At 39.5% G+C, this 23,407-nt stretch overlaps 1 protein-coding gene across 4 annotated transcripts in view; it reads right to left on the bottom strand.

Annotated features, from left to right (window-relative positions):
• The window catches only part of stox2b (storkhead box 2b), a 62,949-nt gene that overhangs the window by 17,266 nt on the left and 22,276 nt on the right, over positions 1-23,407 (bottom strand). Inside the window, exon 1 of one of the 4 annotated variants that reach the window (XM_083546960.1) lies at positions 18,916-19,611. The exons of 1 other annotated variant lie outside the window; for it this stretch is intronic. In XM_083546960.1, coding sequence (XP_083403086.1) covers positions 18,916-19,093 — 178 coding nt within the window. In that variant the 5' untranslated portion in view covers positions 19,094-19,611. Of the gene's footprint in view, positions 1-512; positions 956-18,915; positions 19,612-23,407 lie in introns of those variants that run through there. 2 more of the 4 variants (XM_083546961.1, XM_083546962.1) reach the window with 2 other exon arrangements.

Raw genomic sequence — 23,407 nt, 5'->3', positions numbered from 1 at the left:
TTTTCTTGAGAAAGCACTTCAAATAGGAAACCTAGATCCTGTCTGGTTTGCCAGACCATTCAGGGATCAAACATACTCTCACTCTCTTTCACACACAAACACCACTCAATCCTGATGCAATAAGAGCCAAGATTAAAAAAAGAGCCACCTCAGAAAGCATACATAGTGAATTATGTGAAGTCTCAGAGAGAGAGAGAGAGAGAGAGAGAGAGAGAGACTGGCAGACATTTTCATTTTGTCCAGCTCCCTCCCCCTGGGTGGGTGAAGGGGACAGAGGAACAGCTGCAGAGGGAGTTCAAACAGTATTGGGTGCCATTTGAATAACTAAATATCCATTAATACCATAAATTCTTCCTTCATGGACAACAACTGCTTCAACAAGCTCTCATGAGACAACCGTAACCTTTCAATGAAGAACCTTCAGCATAAGACGCAGCTAAAAGAGACAGAGAGAAAGAGAGAGAGAAAGAGAGAGAGAGAGAGAGAGAGAGAGAGAGTGTGTGGGGGGAGACCTTGATAGCCAGATTTTCCTGTTCGGTAGTCGCAGCTGTCCCTCGACCATCTCTGAATTTGCTCTGGAAGCCTCAGTCATGCAATAGCAGGAGAGGAGACGCTCGCTCGGCAGTAAACAATCCTGTTCAGCCAGGCTTCTTTGTCCACGCATCTCCCGGCTCAACCCCACCCCCTGCTTTTGTGATTCTGATGACACGGCTCCCGAATCCTCCTCCTGGATGTGCCCTGGAGCACTACAACACACAAACGTGGTGCTGTACAGAAAAGAAAAAGAAAGAGGTTTCTCTACCTTGCTGTTTCCTCTGTAGCCTCGGTTCTTAAATCCAAAACACAACCTTCCAGCTCTCTCCCAACCTCCAGTGCACATTCAGTTAAGCCAGGGCTCCTTACCCAGCATGCTTCACTCCACACAAAGGCAAAGGAGGTGTGACCAATCACATTGAGACTGAACTCATTCCCCCCCATCGCCTCCTCCTCCTCCTTGATCACTCACTCCAGCTGAATTGCCCATTGACACCCGAGCTAGTAGGCAGATCTTAACCAGATGGTTGTTAGGGCAACGTTTACAATGAACCACATCAACCTGTTTTCTTGGTCAGTTTTGACTTTGTGTCTGGCTCATCACTCCTGAGATACAGGATTATTTTTTAAATAATTCAGATCTCCTGAAATCTAAGTGGACAAATTATAATCCCAGAAAGTACACTACATCACCCATAGTGCACTGTGAACCAACTGAGTAAGCGACTGGTGGGAAAAATAAAGCCCGAGATGGTATGAGGACAAAACATTAAGAGGAACCAGATTTAAAAGGGAACCCATCCTCATTTGGGTGACACCAAATACACATTATTGTTTCCTTATTGTTGAGGTTATCAACTGTTCACTGGTGAAAACTTCATGTTCATGGCCATTGTAGCAAACTTTTTTTACATTACAGTCCAAATCCATTTTCACCCACATTTTTAGAGAGATTCTGTCAGTTCATTAATCACATTGCAGACACTTTTTCACGAGTATACATTTGGAATTGTAAACAGGAAGCTCAATTATACACGTGTTGATAACAGTTTCGACAAGTAATTAAAAAACGTTGACCACCAGTGTCAAGTACGGACTACTCTGGCAAAATACATTACACACCAGAAGCAGACAAAATTAAGGCTACTGATGTTGCTTTCTTGGGATATTTCCTTGCTCAACAAAGAAACATTCTTCCCTTTTCATAGCTTATACAAAGCAAACAGCAAATTAAAAGGAACTCATTTCACTGTGTAATGACTCAGCTATATATGATTGAAATGACAATAAAAGCTTCTTGACTTGAAATTAAAATGACAATAACTTCAAATGAAACCAATTAATAATAATTTTTCTTGATGTAATAATTACATACAGAATTTTCATCTAACTAGTCATATCACATGCGTGTTACTGTGAGAAAACCACGTTTCTCCAACAGTATCAATTTCACCAAATCTTTAATCTACAAATCGCTTTACAATGTTACTACGATTTATGCTGTGACGAACGGACAGCTTTGCAATATGCAATCAACTGTATCTTGATCCCCCTCATGTCTTTTTTCCTGTAGATTTAGTGTGTAGTTACTGTGTAAACTTGGTTAGAGATAAAGCAGGATGTTAAGAAAAACTCAGGTCTTTGCTATTATTATTCTTGCTTTAATATTATTTCTCTTTAAAAAAAAATATTTAATACTCTACTATATTTGGCATTAACTGTTCATGATAGTCTTTCTGGGCTTTACAGTTTACTGACCAATCTAATCTAAACAGAACACACGTGCACACTTTAGTGCAATTTACAAAACTTATACAGAACTGTGCCTCAGCTGCTGTTCATTTGTGGATATGAAAGGACTTGGACATGGTATCAGGAACAGCTTTGCCATACCAGGAAATTAGCTAATGTATTCTCTAAAGTCACTGAATCTTCATGATCTTTTGCAAATCAAAATGTATGGAATATATTCTGAAGTTATGTCAGAATAGAAAAAAAATGCTTACAGAAAGAAGTTTTCTGGTATGGTGTCAGAAACAAAATATTTTTACACTAAGAAATCAAATAAATAGTGATGGAAATGGATTAAGTCACTTTTATCACTTGAATATTTTTGTTTTTATGCAACATAAAGATTGAAACCTAATTTTTTTGTACCCTGAGAATTATTAGATAGATAGATAGATAGATAGATAGATAGATAGATAGATAGATAGATAGATAGATAGATAGATAGATAGATAGATAGATAGATAGATAGATAGATAGATAGATAGATAGATAGAATTAATTCTCAAAAAAGAAATATAACCCCAAAAGAGCAAAAACGTGAGCATGTAGAAAAACAATAGAGCACAGCGATTGGTTTTTGGCAATAATGACAAGTCAGTGATGTTTTTTGACAACATCGTGTCCTACAAATGTGGGTCGAACCGAACCTGTTCTCTCAACTTACATAAGCAGCCGATGAAGTGATGAATCAAGTTCAACCTTGTCGCTAACATCTGTTCAAAAAAGTGAGTACAGCAGTCAAATATTCAGTCCAGCAACAAAGTAGGCAACAATGATCAGCTAAGAAACTGTGTGAAGCTAGTGAAGCTGTTAAGGTGACAATGGCGTGTGAGAGGAGGAGGGAGGAGCGAGGGAGTCGGGGGTGAGGTAATAACATGGCCAAGGGGGTGTTGTTTGTGTGTGGGGGAAGGGCAAATCTTCTAAAAGAGACGCTATGTCACACAAAGGTCCTCTGGTGCTCTTTATGCTGCCCCCCCAGAACACACACACACACACACACACACATCTCCCTATGACTATGTTCCCACGCCTGGCTGCCCAAAAAATGGAGTGGGGCCAACAATCAGGAAGCTGAAATTACAAGACAAAACTGGTTTCATAATGACAATACTATAGTCACTGTGCTCATTACTGTAATTAACTTCTAACAAAAACAGCCTGATTGGAGTTTGATGACTTTAAACAGAAACATGCTGATGACGATGATGATGATGATATATGGAAGCCCTATCGTAATCTACACCTCATGGACTGTGTAATCTAAAAAACTAAATATTGTACCATTTCTTTCCCTAAACATGGATGACTGTAAATTATGACGAATTTTAAACGTGTGTACGGAACGGAAGGAAACGGAATGAACCTCTTGGGAGAACTTAGCATAGTTACTGAAAACCAGACAAAAAGGTTAACCATCAATTTTCCAAATTCGAACTATTTAAATGGCACTATAAAAGGACCAAGCGGTGGGCCTCCAATCCATCATGGCTGACAGCGTGTTACGGCAGGGAAATCCTTGGCATGCTGAGCGTATTCCCTCAGCCGTGACTGAGCATGCGCTCTTCCCGCACTCTCTGCACTTTAGGTCGTTACCTCCTGATGTGTGAAAACACAGAGCAGGTGCTGCTTCGACAAATCACCAGCCAAGAGGGAGCGGCTGTAGGCCACCACGCGCCTTCATGATCACAACCTGGAGTTCGTCAGAGTGCTGAGTTTTAACAACCCTCAGAGCTGCATGCACGGTACAAGAGCGGGGGATTAGCCCAAGTATTCGTTTCTCCTAGAATAAAGAAGGAATTTAGAGAAAAGAAAGAACTGACTTGTGCTGTAGCAACTTTTATGATTAAAAAAAATTGAAAAGTCAGCAAATACAGTAGTGTGCATTTATTACACTACACAGCAATATCACAAATCGAGCTTTGTATTATGATTAATGGGTATAAAGCAAGCAGTCAATTTAGGAGGTGTCTTGAGGGTACAGACATCACCTTAGTTATATCCTAAATTAGACCATGTCATATATTCCATTCTAAATCTTCAGAACACTCGAAACTGGTCATGTATAAAGTGCTGAGTCATTTTTTTTTATACCATACCAATAGTTATCATTTCTATAGTAACTCGTTCACAGGGATTTGTATGAAACATGGGACACACAATCCAAATCTAATATTTAAAATGTATGTATTGTTAAAATTTTTTAAATGTGGAATAGGTTTTCTTTCTTTTTGATGATTATATAAAGAGTACTGTATGCTGTAAGGAGTCTCCAGTGTCAGGAACAAAGCTGTTTCTTTACATTTTCTACCATGGGAAAGTCTGCAGGACAGACAGCACTGTGCTTTCCAGTTTCTCAGCAGACTACATTTTTGTCTCCAGTTCAAGAAAGAGAGAGAGAGAGAGAGAGAGAGAGAGAGAGAGAGAGAGAGAGAGAGAGAGAGAGAGAGAGAGAGAGAGAGAGAGAGAGAGAAGAAAGAGGCTGGTGACTGTTTTTCACTGATATAATGCAAGTGATAACAGGAACTGACTCGCTCACTGGGAATCCAAACACATTGAACGGAATTATAAATAGATGGCAGCAAATCATTCATACATCAAATTTATTTAAATAATGGTTAGCGTTGGCAAATCGCTCCAGTGAAAGGGAAACTTTTCAACGTGCTGTTATACAATAGTCAAAAATAAGAGGGGATGTACAAAATGTGCAACAATGCGTACATTTACATTTTAGGGCTTTGGTATCTAGAGCAACTTGCAATTGATCTCATTCATACAACTGAAGCAATGTGGTTGAGGGCCTTGCTCAGGGGTCCAGTAGTGTCAGTTTGGTGTGGCTGGGATTTTAACTTGAGGCCAATGCCTTTACCATAAAGCTAGCACCTTCCCATCAGAGTACTCCATCAGCACAATAAACACAGAAGAAAAAGTAAAGCATTTTCCACATATACATCTCCATATCCCTCCTTGTCTACCACCATATTCATCACTGTGCAAATTCAGAGCAAATGTGCAAAATCCCCTGCTTTACCGAGGTTGGAATCTCGCACCCCCGGTTTATCATGGAATTGCGTTTGCCACTTAACTAATTCGTTTGGCTGATTTCCCCGGTCTCTCATGGATAGCACTATAGACCAAAAAACTTAGTGGGAATTGTTTTTATGGAGTGTAATGTTGAAATAATGAAATGTATTAATAAAAATCTAATTATTAATTATAAAAAGTAGTTAAATGTTAATACTGTACAGTGCATGTACTCACTATTAATGTGATAGTGTACTGTATATCTACGAATTTATAAAAAATTCCTCGCTATATTCTTGCAAATGTTTTCTGTGTATAAAGTGTGTGGGAGGATGATTTACGGCTTATACAATGGAAAAAAAAAAAAAAAAAAAAAAAAAAAAAAAAAAAAAAAAAAAAGCATTTTAGGAGTGGCATCCGTTTACTGCGGTTTTTCGAAACTTAACCACCGCGATAAACGTGGGATTACTGTACATTTCATTTATTATTACACTGCCTTAGAGGAAAATCTCGACTCTGATCTGCCCTCTTGTGGAGACTTAAAATCCTACAAATTGCGTGCACACATCAAGGATAAGCCCAGTAAACATTAACAGCTGGTTTTGATCCGTTTTAGAAAGAAGCTAAAAGACAACTAAAGTAATAAATCTGATCAATTAATTTCTTTAAGGTTCATAACCTTTTTTTGGGTCAACCTTAAATCTATATTACTTGTTTCAAGTAGCCTCAGAGATGTTAAATTATTCTTTTGCTCTTTGCCTTGTTTAGGTTCATGACCAGATGTTTATGTTTAGATTCCAAATGGCTTTTAAAGTCAGCCGGCTGCGAACTTTCATTAGAGAAACGCATCAAACTTAGTGTCCATTCTGATAGATTTGCACAAATTCTGTTTGGTTAACTGCATGTACGTTTCCTGATTTGCTTGGATGTCTGCCTCATGATTTTCAACACGTCTGTCCATATGAAGTGTTTATAAGCTGAAGAGTTCTACAGCTGAAGACACTTTTAGACATGAATACTGATTTAGCGAGCCCACAGGCTAAAAGGTATCTCATGACAAACAATGATCAGTCCAGTCTTTTTTTAACATACAATTTACCCGACATTTTTAATCACCGCCTTGTGAACCCCTGAAACAAACCCTACACCATTCCAAACCTGTGTCATCAATAGATCAAAAGAATATGGGACTATCATATACACTAGCAGCCGCATTTATGTGCTTCAAGTATGTAATGCTACACTGGGTTCATGAGACATTTCCTCCCAGTATCAAGGCTGCTGTACATAAAAGCTGTACCCCTTTTGTTCAATCCAGAAAAAAAACAGAACATAAATTTCAGATCTGTCATGTGTCCTTTCGACTATTTGATCACTGCTCAATGTGTGTTTACGTTATCTACATTTAGTCTAGCTACAGTGTGTTAGCTGTCAATGTTTCTCTTTTAACCACTTAAGTTTTTAGAGTGAAGTCGACTCCGTAGCAGCACTTCCAAGACAAAACCCCCTCCAAAAAAAAAACAAAAAAACACTTCAGGACATAGCAGCTCCGAAATACCAACTCTCTTCACATTTCCCATTAAATTTCATGATGCACTACGGGCCACAACAACAAACTATTATAAAGCAACCGCATTATTTGCATCGAAACCCAGCGCTCGGGCTTCAGCGTATGCACTTTCATCTGGTTTTGCTTTATTATTCAAATCGGCTTACTGTGCACACGCTACAGAAACCCCCATAAACAAACAGCACCGAGTGGCAACGTGATCCCTAAAACTACCTTTTTAGATCTAAAATGAAATACTGAACAGACTGGATTGAAGAGTTCTTCCTACCTGCATTGGAAGGAATCTCTCAAGAGAGAAATGTACATTTGTATGAGGGAGATAACCGCGTGGCCGTAATGCAGGACGGACCATAACCCGTAGACAGTAATGCCTGCTATTCTAAACGCAACAAACGCTCAACCGTTAACACGTGGCACACGAACACTCGCATTCAAATTTGTTAACCAAATCGCAACACAAACGCACGCCTCAATATATCGGTTTTCTCAGATCCTTCACAGGTTTTCCCCTGGTACAGCAGGTTTAATACAATATTTATTCCTAAAAGACATCCTCCTACATCCGTGTACAAGCAGAACCAAAGTTTCTCAGCATCAAAAGGCAAAGCAGTTTATGTAACCACACAAGTGACACCTCAAACGAAATGCTTTCACAATTTCCACTCAAATTTCCATTAAAAAGTGACAACCACTTTGGTGAACACCATTAAACTGACAAAGTAAAAAGGACACCAGTAAAAACCAGCAGTCACATGTTTAGTTCATTTTTCTAACCAATAGTCAACCAGCACACAAGCTATGCTACACCCAATGTAACAAACTATATTCATTACATGTTAATTCTTTGAAATGAATAATTTTGTGAGATTTGTTACAACGTGTCCCAGCCATTACTTATGATTTTCAAAACGTTTCAGTAAAACAGCACAGAAACACCACCTCTATCTGTACAGAATGGCTCTGTGCCCTGAGAGAGTCATGGAAATAAAATGTAGTTAAACTGTTGAACAAGTTACAAAAATAAAATATATTACATTCATGCGATTTATGAGGACATTTCCGTTTTGTAGTCAGACATTTCCTCTCAAGGATGCAGTGAGAAAAGTGTGCGAAAGAGAGGGGAAAAAGATGACCAGAAAATATTTATATATATATATATATATATATATATATATATATATATATATATATATATATATATATACACATATATATATACATATATATATATACATATACATTATATATATATATATATATATATATATATATATATATATATATATATATATATATATATATATATATATATATTATATTATATAATAATATTTTTGGGGGTATTTTGGTGTGCAGATCTCACTGGTTCCGGGTTGTGAGAACGAGAGGACAGGCGACAGTTCAACAGACAGAGCTTTCTTTTATTTCTTATTCCTTTTTGACCCACCGCTTTCCTTTCTCTCGCCGGAACACACACTCGCGGTAACGCATCTTTTCTTGATGCCAACGAGTGGCGCACCTTCAGCTGGCATCCTCCACCTTTCCCAGACATATCCCTCTCTCGCTCTGTTACATCCTGCGTAAACAGGGCCATTTCTAACCTTTTAGAACCCTGGGCAAGATTCCCATCATTACCCCCAGTGCTCTGCCCTCCCACCGCAATGTTCCACTCCTACACCATACAATACATTAGCAATCTTCCATTAAAAAAGCTCAAACACATTTAATAAAAATGATTGCAAAATTTGCCTGAATTCAAGTATGTAAACACGTGTTAACACATCTTAAACTTCAGCAGAAAAACAGGTAAATTATTAAATTGTTGAGGGCAGTGGCAGGGCGTTGCCCATTTGTTTCGATAAAATGTTTCAAAGATCTTATTTTTGTGAAATTTTATGTTTTTATTTATTGTTTTATTTTTTATTTTTACATTAATGCAAACGTTATTTCATTTTGAAAAGCTTTATATTTTTACAAATACACATTTCAGCATTATCACTAATCTGTGTGCAATTTCCTTGATAACCAATCAAGTGGTCTCCTGATACCAATTATTATTATCGCAATATTGACCACAATAATCTCACAATAATAAAATGACATTTTTCCCAAAATCGCCCTATCATACATGAGTCAAAAAACCAAAGCCTGGTTAGATAATAGGGGAACATTTAAACAAAGGTTAAATGTTAACTGTTAAATGTTAACCGTCTACATTAGGTGGCACGGTACATGGAAAAACACCCGAACCATTCGGTTCGCTTGTCTCGTGTGTGCCTCGCACAGTTCGACGCATGCGCAATGTAGCTCCGTGCTCAGTTTCGCATCAGACAGTTTCGCGTGAACATGCATATAGACAGTAAAAGTTGAGTAAGGACTGCTGCAGAAATGGCAAGTGGAGGAGATAATGCAGGCTGCCCGGAGTTGGCGGATGCGCCCGCGTCGTTCAAATCCGGGAACATTTTGGATTTCATGTTACTTACGATGACAACGGAAATAAAACAGTAGATAGAACTGCGACTGTGTGCAAGCATTGTGCAAAACGCATTCAATATGCTAATGAAAACACTTCTAATATGACAGTTCATTTGAGAAGACATCACGCCAATGTGTCGATACACACAGCACAAACAGGAGAGAGCCGGTTAGGAAACAACTTCTACTGTCCGCAGCATTTAAGCAGCCTCTCAGTGAGAAGTCGGACAGGGCGATAGCCATAACTAAAGCATTGGCGATGTTTATAGCAAAAGATATGCAACCGTGCAGCGTGAATGAGTGTGAAGGATTTCGTCAGCTGATGAATGCACTCGAGCCGCGGTTTAATATTCCCTCTCGCAGACACTTTTTTTTTTTTTTTTTTGCCAAATTAATGAAAAGCATGTCATCATCAATGTCTTCTCTCTTGCTGTAAAAATCTGTAAATTAAAGTTAAGTCAAATTCAGTAAGTGCATGATAACATTACGAAAATGTTAATACTGTATCCTAAATTGTGGATAATTATGCTAATAAGCTATATATCAAATGCTGAAGGAAATTTCTGGATTGTTGAAGATTAAAAGAAAAAATAACAAGAACCGTACAGCACCGAAAACCGTGACACGAAAACCGTGATACGAACCGAACTGTGGGTTTTGTGAACCGTGCCACCCCTAGTCTACATGCATACAACCGACCAGCAAAGCATACCAACGTCATTTTTCACAGCAGCAAACATCCTTGTGAAATTCATACTGAAATTAAATACGTTGACAGGCCCAACAAATAAGCATGAAATGTTTTCAACGCTAAATATGAAGGTTTCATAAATTCTCCCTGGTCTTCCATTTGTATATTAGAAGTGGGAATTATAAAAATGTTGAAAACGTTACCTTAATTTTAATATTTAAATACTTAAAATAAGGCATTGACACAAATACTGACTGGTATATATGATATGGTGTATGTATACTGTAAATGGCATATACGGCTAGATTTTCTCTACATGCATAATACATACAGATGCTATACTTGCTATAGCATTCTTCTTATCCCTACATTTTAACTAAATTACTGCATCTTGTATAATGTATTTACACTATTTCTAAACAAGGCATGGCTTTCCTGGACAAATATACCTATCTGAAGTCTTCTGTAAATGATTAAAGGCAGAAACCACAAAAAAAAAACTTAATCCAAGTATAAACTAATTCTTAAATATTTTGACTGACACGTAATAAGTTACATTTATAACATTTGGCAGGCAACCTTATCCTAAGCGACTTACAATTATTTTATTTATACAACTAAGCAGTTGAGGGTTAAAATGCCCGGCAGTGGCAACCTGGTTGTGGAGAGATTTTAACTCACAACCTTACAATCAGAAGTCCAACACCTTAACTGATGAAGTAGGATGATCCATTAAGACTACGAAAGTAAGGATTTCATATTGTTTTTGTGCATTTGATTTTTTTTCTCTCTTTATAGTTAATTTATAAAATCAATTTCCCACCACGATCTTTAAGCAGAAGGAAGATGTGCAGCCCTGCAGTAACTACAGGGGAATAAAGTTGATCATTCACACCATGAAGTTATGGGAAATAGTGGAAGCCAGGCTGAGAGAAGAGGTGACCATCTGTGAGCAACAGTATGGTTTTATGCCGAGGAAGAGCACCACAGATGCATTATTTTCTTTGAGAATTTTGATTAAGTACAGAGAAGATCAGAAGGAGTTGCATTGTGTGTTTGTGGATTTAGAGAAAGTGTACGACAGAGTGCCGAAAGAGGAGTTGTGGTATTGTATGAGGAAGTCAGGTGTGTCAGAGAAGTATGTGAGGGTGGTGCAGGACACGTATGAGGACAGTGTGACAGCAGTGAAGTGTGCAGTAGGAACGACAGACTGGTTCAAGGTTAAGGTTGGACTGCATCAAGGATCGGCTCTGAACCCTTTCCTGTTTGCAGTGATGATGGACAGGTTGACGGACGAGGTCAGACAGGAGTCTCCCTGGACTATGATGTCTGCAGATGATATTGTGATTTGTGGTGAGAGTAGGGAGCAGGTTGAGAAGAGCCTGGAGAGGTGGAGGTACGTGCTGGAGAGAAGGGGAATGAAAGTCAGTAGGAGTAAGACAGAGTACACGTGTATGAATGATAGGGAGGGCAGGAGTGGTGCGGTTGCAGGGAGAAGAGGTGGAGAAGGTGGAGGAGTTCAGGTGCCTGGAGTCAACAGTGCAAAGTAATGGAGAGTGTGTTAGAGATGTAAAGAAAAGTGTGCAGGCAGGGTGGAGTGGGGGGAAAAGAGTGGCAGGAGTGATCGGTGATAGTAGGGTATCTGCAAGAATGAAAGGGAAAGTTTATAGGACTGTGGCGAGACCTGCGATGTTGTATGGATTAGAGACAGTGGCAGTGAGTAAAAGACAGGAGGTGGAGCTGGAGGTAGCAGAGCTGAAAATGTTGAGGTTTTTGTTGGGAGTGACAACGATAGACAGGATTAGAAATGAGTTCATTAGCGGGACAGCGCATGTAGGACGTTTTGGAGACAAGGTGAGGGAGGCGAGATTGAGATGCTTTGACGTACAGAGGAGGGACATAGGGTATATTGATAGGTTTATGGATGCGGTGAAGGAAGACATGCAGGTAGTTGGTTTAAAAGAGGCAGATGTAGAGGACAGGGGGGTATGGAGACGGACGATCCGCTGTGGCGACACCTAATGGAAGAAGCCGAAAGAACAAAACGAAGACTTTGCTTCTGAAATGCTGCCAAACAACCTTCCCATGGTCAAATTCACTCCATTCTGAGGTTTGTTGTGAAAATAAACTCATTTATAGGAATTGCCAAAAGTTTGCAGACGCCTGGTCATAAGTACGGTATGTGCTTTTTGAGCATTGCATGTACTGATGTAGTGTGAGGAGGCCCGGGGTACAGTCAGTGTTCACATTTATCACAAAGCTGTTCAAAGGGGTTGAGGTCAGCACTTTATAACAGGCCACTCAAGATCTTCCTCTCCAAATCATGTAGATCATATCTTCATGGAGCTTGCTTTGTGCACAAGGGCAAGTGAATGGAAAATGGTATTATTTCACTTCCAAAGCAGTCCTAAACAATTGTGTGCCTCCAGTTATGACCACCTTCCCTGCTTATGCTAGTAAGACGAAATAGCAAAAAGAGAGATCTAATTTAATACATGCATGAGAAGAGCTAATGCATGTGTAGACACTACACGTTGATATTCCTCCAAACACATAGTGGGAACCAAGCCAAAATTTAATTATCCTGTATAGCACAAAAGACACTAAATACAAGCTTCCGCTCTAAATGTGCATACAATTTTTTTTGGTCCTGCAGAAAGTTCAAAGCCGGCTACAACAAATATTCTGATACCCAAAACGATTAAAAGGTATGCAAATTAGTCATTATGTAAATCTAAAAGCGCTAACAGTTCACACAAGTTTCCCAATCGCTCGAGGAACACAACCCCTACTCTAACATTTTACAATAGAAGTGGGATGATGAACTGCAGGCACTCACGCAACACTGATATGAAAATGGCCCTGCCATTAATCATGCCACATATACGCTTATTAACATTCATAACACGCCATAACATCTCATATTGTCGGGAGCTTTCCACACGGTATACACTACATGATTATTAAACGATTGGTGAGGGAAGAAAAATCCGAATCTGGACATTAAAAAAATGCTGGGAAGACACTCAGCAACCCCAAACAATCCATCTGGAAAAAAAATAAAAATACAAAAAGAAGTGACAACATTCGTCTCTGCATCAAAACACTTTTGCTTTACGATACTTTTTTTCCCCATTGAAGATTAATGTGATTCCTGAGCCAAGGTGTTTAAAAAAATAAATATAAAATAAATAAAAGAAGAAAGCGGCCACAGGATTAATACCATGTCTGCAAGCATCACCCCAGACACGGAGTGTACGCCAGAAGGCAGACGGCTAAGACAGGCCGTGAAGCAGTCACCAAACGCGTCAGTGTTTATAGGGGGATTCTGGAAGTCTAAGAGAAGTATAGCAGATTGCAGAAGGCTCATAAAACGCTGACAGCAATACAATACATTTTTATTATGACTTACAGTCAGCTGGAGGACATGAAGACGGGTCATGGCAGGGAGATGCATTCTAGTGGTTTACTATCGTGAAGTGTACGTTTACATTTATTCGTTTGGCAGAAGCTTTTATCTGTAGAGATTTAAAGCTGAGACATGCTGTATAATGTGAGCATACAGATGAGGTTAAGGGTGTTTACTCAAGGGGGCAATAACAGCTTTCTAGAAGCACAGGGATTAAAAATAATAATAAAAAAAAAAAAAAAAAAGAAAGACCAATGGCAAGGAAAGAGGGAGGCGTATGGTTTAAGTTAATATTATAATACATGCAGTGAAATCCGCGCCACTAATTTGATTGGCTATGCAATGATCTAAAAGTGCCTATACTGTAGTTCCTCCTATGCATTTACCACAAAACAAAAAATTCATTAAAAAAAAACCCCAGGAATATCCAAATCATTGTGAGCTAGCCGAAATGCAATAAATAGAACATGGTTTAACACCAAAGTAAAAATTAACATGTCACCGACTTATTAATTTCTTGTTTATAAACTTAGAGCAAAATCACCTTTGTAATTCAGTACAACATTCAGTATAACCTCGCTCTCGCTTTTGTACATTTCTTAAATATGAGTTAAACTTGGCCAAGCCACCTGTTTTTGTGTGAATTTTTATGTCCTCCCCATGTCCATGTGGTTTTCCTCAGGGTTTGTAACATTAATCTGAGTTGAGGATTGAACCTGGGATCCTGGAGGGGTAAGAAAGAGGTGGGCTGTGCCACCATGCCATCCTAAATGTAATATATTTTTTTTAACAGCTGAAAAAAATACAGGCGTCGTATTGGTTTTTTTTTGTTTTGGTTGTTTTTAGTTACTGGCAAAACAAAAAGATAACTTTCTCCAGATTCAAACAAAGTTTTTATGGATGAGTCAACTGTAATATTTATATTTTTCAGGTGTCTGTAATAAAATAATAAACTCCGACTGTGAATGAGCACAAGCCATAGGTTTTCCAGCAGCTTTCACCCAGATATTCTGTCACAGATGGCAATCACATTATTTGGAAGGTCGACCTAAAGTCAAGGATGGTTTAATGAAAAAAAATGGATTGATTTAGTTTGGGGAAAAACAAAAGTGCATTTGACATTTAAACGTGCCCTGTTTAATATTTTTGAAGGGGACTGTCCTTTTACTAAAAATTAAAATGATCCTGTCTAAAAGTCTGTTGTTTGGTATGAGTATGATGCGCTTGATGAGTCACCGTTGTGATCTGACTAATATTTTAAGCAGTCATCATAGAATTGGTCTAAAATTCCTTTGTGAAAGATCGATTTGTGTACCCGGTGAGAGAAAAATAAATGAGAAAGCATATTATAAAGAAAGAAAGAGATCCAGAAAAGTGATCGGAAATTGAAACTGACTTCGGAACATCGCAAATGATGAGCCAACAATTCAGACACAGCCAACCAATAAGAAAACAGCGAAGAAAGGCTCCCTTGTATTTCAGCCAACTTGTCTCTGTGAGGGTTCGGCTCGGAGACAGTGCCCGATTGCTGACGCCAAGCTCGCTACACAGCATCACCGCCAGGTCAAATTACTTCCAGCATAACTCAATAGTAGTTCAATTCGGCAATGATGACTTTACTGTGTGCTAAGCTAACACACTGTCATCGCAGACGAAACACCGATGACTGAAACCAGAGGAACGCAGCTTCCCCATTCACAACATTGTTAAGACTGTCAGATGCAGTTTTAAGCTTGTTTGACATGGAGCAGACAGTAATGGCGTACAAATTGACACACACGCTGTCAGTCCCGTGTGTCGTCTTGCCCTAAAATGTACAAATATTTTGATGGATCTGGAAAATGCAAAGCTTTCATGATTATTTGTTTTCGGAGGACATGAATGAACACATTCTGATCACCTGAAGCGTTCGGTCAATTATGATTATTTGGACAGATGCATGCAGAGATAAAGCATGTTTTTTTTGTCCTGCCTGTGAAAAGTCAAGCGCTACAAGACTTCAAGCCCAGGCAGGCCGCTACTTATACTCAGGATTGCCCTTCAATTTATAAAGGACTTTTACTGTGCATCACTGAAACCACAAAGATGATGGGTTGGGCTCTTGAATGCATGATTGTACGCTGTTTAAAAAAAGAAAGAAAAAGAAAAAAATTTATATAATTTAAAAATAAATGGATGGCTTATTTATGAAATGTTCAAAGCAAGCTTTTTATGCACAAGAAGTTCAGCTTGGTTCTTTTGTTTAAGAGTAAAACTGGATTTTCACATGCAGCTTCTCAAATCCATGGAATCTCCTTATAGGGACATGTGTGAATTTAAAGACAGTCAAAGTTTCAGACCGAAACAGGAAAGGATAAAAATGTCCTGAAATAGTCGTGATCGTTCCAGGCCTTCTTCAAGATTCTCTGGCCTTCTTCACGAACCTTTCTCTGGCCATCTGCACAACCACAGACATCCTCCTTACTGCCATGAATTAATGATGCATTCTCAACTTATACATTCCCTCTAGTTTCTTTCGCTCGTACAGACACTGTCAATCTTCCTAATGGATCTGGGACCTTCTCCAAAAAGCCCCTGTTTGTATAATTTTAGGTTGTGTGATAGCCAGGTGAGATAACGCAAGCTCAAAAATGCGATGACCGGAAAAATGAAACACCCTCAAAAACCGTTATGCATTCGGACTGGAACACTCTTTGTTCGCTAGAATAGCACAGTGGAGACTCGTTGAAATGTATGCCACAACAGTCCGAAGAACTGCAGCCAAAAGATGTTATTCAAAATAATTACATGGAGATTCTAAAGCTGTATTTCATCAGGCTGCAAGATATCAACCAGTATGGAAACCCAAATATTCTTCGCATTAATCTGGAATCCAGCACTTCCTAAATTGTCTGAGGCCAGCTTTGCCAAAAACAGCCACGCATGATGATCACTGTAGATTAGCATCACTTCGAATACGGTTGTTAAAACCCAGACTATTTTTGAGAGATCTAAACTTAGCCCTAATCAGCAGCATTTAAATCCAAGTTGAAAATCTGCAGATCTAAATGATTCAGATCCAAATCTGAATGACCTGCAGAAACCTCCTAAATTTAAATTCGATTCCGTTCTATTTGCACAGCTTGAACGATAAACAAAACTGAGATAAAATGACTTTAAAGAAAATCAGGATCTAGATTGAGATTCCCATTGAGCAAGAATCGAAAGGCATTACCCAAGATGATACGAGGAAGAATTCTTAACAGGAACCGGACTCAAAAGAGAACCCGTGCTCTCTGAGCGACACCGGACAATGGGGTTAGATGTTATTATACTAAACTGCAGAAAAGTAAATTCAAACAGTTCAGAGTGTGTTGAAAGGATGCTCAGTACAGATCTGCAGATTGGTGTCCCCTAAAGTTTTTCAGCTTTGCAGGCTCATGAAGAGCTACAGCTTTAATAAATCCTTAAGATCTACAGATCTGCATACTTCAAAACCTGATGCAGCTAATAAATATTAATGAAAGCAATAACATTAAAAGGCATATCTTATTAGATAGCCAGCTAAATTGTGTGTGTGTGTGTGTGGAGATAAAAAGAAACCATGCAAAAATGGAATAATTACAGTGATGAGGCAAAGAACAGGATGGTGGTAAGCCTAGTTCACAGCTTGTGTGCTACCCCAGAGCTTGCACTGCTGATCTCGCAACAATGCTGCTGATTGTGTGGTCACTGCTGAACAGATCTTGAGCCAGGAACCTCTTGGCATGGCGCAATGCAAAAGTCACAATCCGTATGCTTACTCGACCAGCAACGCCACCACAGAACCATGTGAGCAAATTCTGACAGATTTATTATGTTGAAGTCATGCCATTTAGCAGGAATTTAATGTTTGCATGGTTTTATTTTAATAGCTACAAAAGAATAGCAACTCTGTTTCTCTTTGGTTTGACCATTATTATTTCACCTCATTCAGAAGTTATATGAAAACATCAGGGCCTTCGATTGCCTTAGAACAATCGGCCTTAGTGGCCTCAAGCCCCACTCCCCAATCCAGTTTGATTGCCAGTTTGAAAAGCAAAACACATGATTATGAACTCAATTTATAGAAATCAATAAATCAAAACTGTGTCTTACTAAACTGTACCTTCCACTCATAGCTCAACAGGAGCAGTTCTGTTTTCAGTCTTCATTCCCAGTCATTTCCTCACATGCTAGTGCTTTGTAATCCGAATCATACTAATTTTCCATAATGGCCACATCATTTAACCTCTCACCCTCAATGTTGCTAGGAAACGTGATGAGTAGCTGAACCAATGTAAACTTGGCAGCTCAGGCTGTGCATCCATTCAGCATTTTTCTCTGTGCTGAAAGTGCCCTCTGAAGCCAAAATCCCTTCTTCCCTATGCTCAGTGTATGGTATACTGGTGAAAGCATCACTCCTAAAGACAGCACAGGGCACTTCTGGCTCCAAGTTTTAGCTTCAAGCTGACTGCAACAAGAGGGCCTTAAACTTCACTGGTCTCCCATGCATCATGCAAATCAAGCACAAATTAGATAACACCACCAATCTTTTTTCTAGGGCTTATATTTGCAAGAAAGGAACAGGAAATGGTTAGGTTGAATCAAAACAGAAATAGGAGGCTGGTAAAGATTTTTGGTTAAGGTGTGGTTAAGCTAAGCCAAGTTTAACCAGAGACCTATGTTTACATTCAATGTTTCACAATGTAGCTATAATTTTTATTCAGAGAACATGACTTTCATGATTGTAATTGCATCAATGCTAATAAAGCTTTACTAACGCACAACAGAAAACCCTGTATGTCTAGATAGATAGATAAAAAAAAAAATGCATCTTTGCATGGTACAGGTATACAACAACAAATTGCCATTTAGCATCTACCAGCAATGCAAATAGTAGTTGTTCAAATAAATATGCACATATATGTATAGCGTGTTATAGATGGATCGATAGAACAAATAAACCAAAAGTTTCTGGAGGTAAAAAATGTGCTAGTGTTGACCATTGTCAGGAAAAAAACAACGAACATGACCTAAATCATGCTTGAGAGCGATATCTTGGGTCAATTTTCATAGACAAACTTGGCATAAGTTTGTTCATGCCATGTCTTACAGCAAATGCTTAAATGCCCTCCATCGTTTGCTGTGCCGCACTAACAGATGCTGCAGCCAAGGGAAGGACTACAGACTCCTAAAAGTAGGTGACCTGTATCTCCTGGCCTTGAAATACATGCTTATAGCAGAATACCACTGGCAACTAAATCTCCTAATGCCAAATTATTTAGTTTACTTTCTAAACTTATTACCAGTGCTGAATCTTTCCCCAAGAATAAAAATGTACAACCAGAAATATACAGTAACCTACGAACCAGTAACCTGGAAAAAGCTGCAAAATGCATCATATGGCATCATAAATAAACCCACCTGTAGGCATGTATATCCGAGGCGATTGTGAGACTGAGTAGGTACTGAAGGGCTTGGGGTAGTGCTTATAAAGTCTGTAGTCCTTCTCGCTGCGGGAACGGGTTCGTTCCGTGGCCCGGTCGGAGAAGTCCGAACTGGGCCAGGCCCTGCGTAGAGTAGTGCTGCGAGTTTTCTTCATGTCCGCTCGCCCCCACCTCCTCGACAGAAGTGGTGCTTTAGCGCTCTCCCTTCCCTCCCGTGCCGCATGCAAGGCGATTCATTCAGACTGCTCAAATCTGAACAATTCTCAATCAGCAAATTGTCCTTGTCTCCTGGTTAAGCGTTAATTTCAAACAGACATCTTCAGCTGCTAAATAGATTCCAAATCCAGGCTTAGAGTTAGAGCTTCACATGCATTTTCAGGCAAAACACACACACGCACACTTCAGCGTCTCCACCATAAGAATTGAAGAGGAGGTGTTTGGGGGATCGTGGGGACAGATGAGGGGACCAGGGAGGGAGGATGGAGGGGGTGGTCTTGGTTGGTTTAGGGGTTGCAGGGGTGCAGGAGGAGCTCAATGTCTGCAGCGTGAGAGAACTCCGTTCAAACAATAGCTTAATTCAGCAAAGCTACGCTCCACTAGCTGAGCATAGCAAACACAAAAGATTCCACTAAAAACAAATTAGACTTAAAAAAAAAAAAAAAAAAAAAAAAAAAAGCTGGTGATGAGGTCAGCTGCAGCCTTCAATTCAACACTAATGTTCCTCCAGCCATTACAGCCGATACGTATTCTCTCACTAAATAGTCAGCATGGTAACTTTTTGCAGTGCAAAAACGAAGCACTAAATCTCTTCAATCAGACTTTACCGTAGTCCGATAATATTGCGTTCCCATGTGAAAGGCAACACCGGGAGGTGCAGAGAGCACTTCCCATGATCCGATGCACTGGTGACAAAAAGTAAAAACACTGCTACATGCACGTGTGGCTTTCTAAAAACGGACGGGTCTGAAGGCACAGAACACAATTCCAAAGCAGTACACACCCCCACGCATGCTCTCTTGCCTTCTCGTTCTTCAGGCTGCCTCGTTTGGTTCAGTGCTGCACTCAATTCTACCAATGCCAGCACACACATCACTTTGTAGTAGACTTTTATGTGGGAGATGCCTTTCAGAGGAACTGTCTCATGTCAGACTTGTTGATCTAGTCAGACAGTGGTGCTCAAAGTGCTCTACCTCCAGGGTTCCACTGCTGGCTTGGTGCCCAGCCTATAAGAGCGCTGAGCTTTATTTACACACACATGGCCTGTCAAAATGCAGCTACTGACAGCTTGAGTGTTTTAAAAACAGGAAGGCGAGAGTGAAGATAAACAACCTCTGATGCTGCAAAAGACAGGACGCATCAAGCTCCCATGCCATCCACTGCTAGGTTCCCATTTTGTTCTTTTCTCTTGATTCTGTCTTTCCTCGTTCAGAAATCCCAACAGTGTCCTTTGGTCCGAAAGCCAGACGCTGCACACGGGGCGAGAATGCTATTGAGATCCGAGCATGAAATGGCGTTAGAAGGTTGCAGAAAGTCAGGAGAGCACCATTTAGAGCGCTTGCTTTTTCTCGCTTTGGCTCTCTCCCTCTCTCTCGTCCTCCCTCCCTCTTTAGAGTTGAGCGCTTTTGTGCAGCTGCTCGAGCCCTCACAGCCAATCACTCTCTGACAGCAGCCTATCGGCTTAGAGCGACAGAGAGAAAGAAAGAGAGGGGGGAAGGGGAAAACACTAGCCAAACACGTATCCAAACCCACGCTGAATTATTTACTCCGGAATATGCCACGATATCAGAACACAGTGACAGAAAAAATATCTATACAATTCAATATATATTTATTTGGCTACACTTAACCGTCGGTGACCCAACAAGTCTGAGGTGTATGTGGTTTATTGGAAATGTCAGTATTTTGTGATGAATTACTATTTTATGGATGCATTTTTCACAAGATGTCTGTGTGAAGTTTTCTGAAAATGGTCTGCCATAAAAATCTGTGGTTATTAAGTAACTCTACTGGACCAGAAACTTTTCCTCTCTCTTTCCTGCAGCATGCTATTAATCATGTGGTGTACTCGCTTCTTCTGACCAGTCGTCTGAGCGGCAATGAACTAATGTTTTTCCAGTAGGCCACGTGTCAAAGGTCATCAGTATATAATAAAGCAAACCCCTCTATCCTCTCAATCTTTGGGTCCATTCTTTAGTCTCAAATCAGCAAAATCGTGTCCAGCAAGTTCTTGGGAACAATTTCCAAAAACCCCTCAAAATCAACAAAACATGGGAGCAGCCATGGCACAGATGGACTATACTGAGGTACATCTGAAGAATTTTAATTAACAGTTGCCTCCACAATTAACACCAGAGGTATCTTGTCTTTGAGAAAGCTGCTTCATATTAGTCAAACAAATTAGCCTTGACCAAGAATTGTTCCTGCGTTAGAATTTGGGGAGGTGGAAGATTGGGATCTGAAGCTTCCCAGATGGTAGGTGTTGCATTACAGTGCCTTGTAATCGATACACATACAATCCCGGAAGCGAAATATCTGCACTAGCTCAATGTCACTCACCCTAAGCTCCTTTTGCACGTCAGTGCTGTGTTGACTTTTTACCCAGTGGGGCTCACTAGTGTGGCTTATTTTTCAAAAGAATTGACAAAATAGGAAAGTAAAATTAACCATGTGGAAATATAAATTAATTGTTTGCAGTCTATAACAGTGCATTTTATTCTTTATTGTACAAATGCCATACTGGCATTACCACAGTTTGTATTATGACCAATACACCATTAGTCCTTTCTGACTAGGAAATGTTTTGGATGGAATATAAACTGCAGTCATTTCAATAGCAAGACTGGAACATCCCTGCATATCCATGCAACCATTACATGCCTTGTAACAACCAGAATTTTTTACTCCTTGTGTTCCAGAGGTATATTTCTCTTATTCCTGGCCTCCCTTTCCTGACTCTGTTGAGGAACCTCCCCTCGTTATGCTTCATGTCTCCGTGTGGGTTATGTCAGGGCTCTAAGTGATGAAAGGAATGCAGAAAAAGGCCTGGCAAGCAAGTGCAAATTGAAAACAAAGGTGCCAGCTAACAAGAGAAATAACACGTTTGACCCGAGAATACAAGTGTTTCATGTCAGCATTCGTTTTGGGCTAGTTTTAGAGAAACAGCTACAGGAGTCGCACCTCTTACAAGCTGTCCATCAGAAGGATCCATTTGGACTCTGCTTGCACTCAGCTGCTACATGTAGAACCAATGAACTGGGATTACCTTTGGCATTTTGCGCAAAGTGGTAGTGTGTTTGACATGCAGGTCATTTTAATCTTCCACCATATCTTAAATGTTTTGAAGACTTGATCATTCCACCTCTGAAATGCCCCATATATCATAAGCCCTCCATGTTTAGACAAGGTCTGGTCCCTCTCTTGGACTGAACTATACATTTGCAGACTGTTTTTTTCCTCTCAATCAGAGAAACTCATAACACACATCCTATGTAGACCCCAGACCTCCTCCAGGCTGTAAGAAAATGTGTTTTGAATTATCAACCCTTCCCCCATTTTCCATCTCTCTCCATCTCTCGATCACCACAAGCACCCAGTCCAACCACAGCATGCTGTACTTTAGACCACACTCCCCCCTACATCCCCTACAACTCATTAATGCTATAGAGCTGCACATGCCAAAAAATGTATCAAGCTATATGGCCTACTGAATCCCAGAACCCCTAGAACTCTCTGAGAAACTCAACAAAACCTCTAGAAGACCGGAATCACACTTGATGTTTCCAAATGAACCAACAGATGACCTCATATCAGTGTTGGTGTAAGAATTAGTGTGTCAAACCTGAGACAAAACAGACCATCTTTTATTTATTTATTAATTTTTTTAAAATCAATGCTAACTCAATTTTGCAGGACAAAAATGTGTGAGGTCTAAATGTGAACAAGTAACAGGAAGTGTGTTAGGGTGTAAAACTAATTAACTAGAAATCATATATAAATGTGTTAAAAAGTTGCTTTGAAAAAGTGGTTTCTCAAGAATGAACAAAATTCAACATATTCTCTGTAACCGGAAAATTATTCTCCTATCACTTGAAGTCCTAAAAGTCTTTCTTTGCCATGCATTACCTACAGAACCAATGATGGTTAGAATCTGTTCCTGTTGCCATCTTTTAAACATACTTAGAACCCTTAGAAATGGTTTGCTCAAATGTCTCTACATGAAAATCTCTTTAAAAGGAAGTCACTTTGTTGACAGGTTCTATATAAGCACCTTTTGAGAGCTAGTTTATACCAAAGATTCTAGCTATTTCAGCTCATTCAAGAACTCTGATCAAGCACCTTGGTTGAACCATAATAATAATAATAATAATAATAATGGTTTAAGTAAAATGCTTTTTAACACTGGTTAAATTTGGAACATCTTTGGTTCTACACTACATGGTTTAGATCTTAGGAGAAAAACCCAGTGTCAA

Source organism: Silurus aristotelis, assembly GCF_946808225.1.
Source record: "Silurus aristotelis genome assembly, chromosome: 7".
Taxonomy (NCBI): domain Eukaryota; kingdom Metazoa; phylum Chordata; class Actinopteri; order Siluriformes; family Siluridae; genus Silurus; species Silurus aristotelis.
This window is presented reverse-complemented; position numbering and strand designations above follow the sequence as displayed.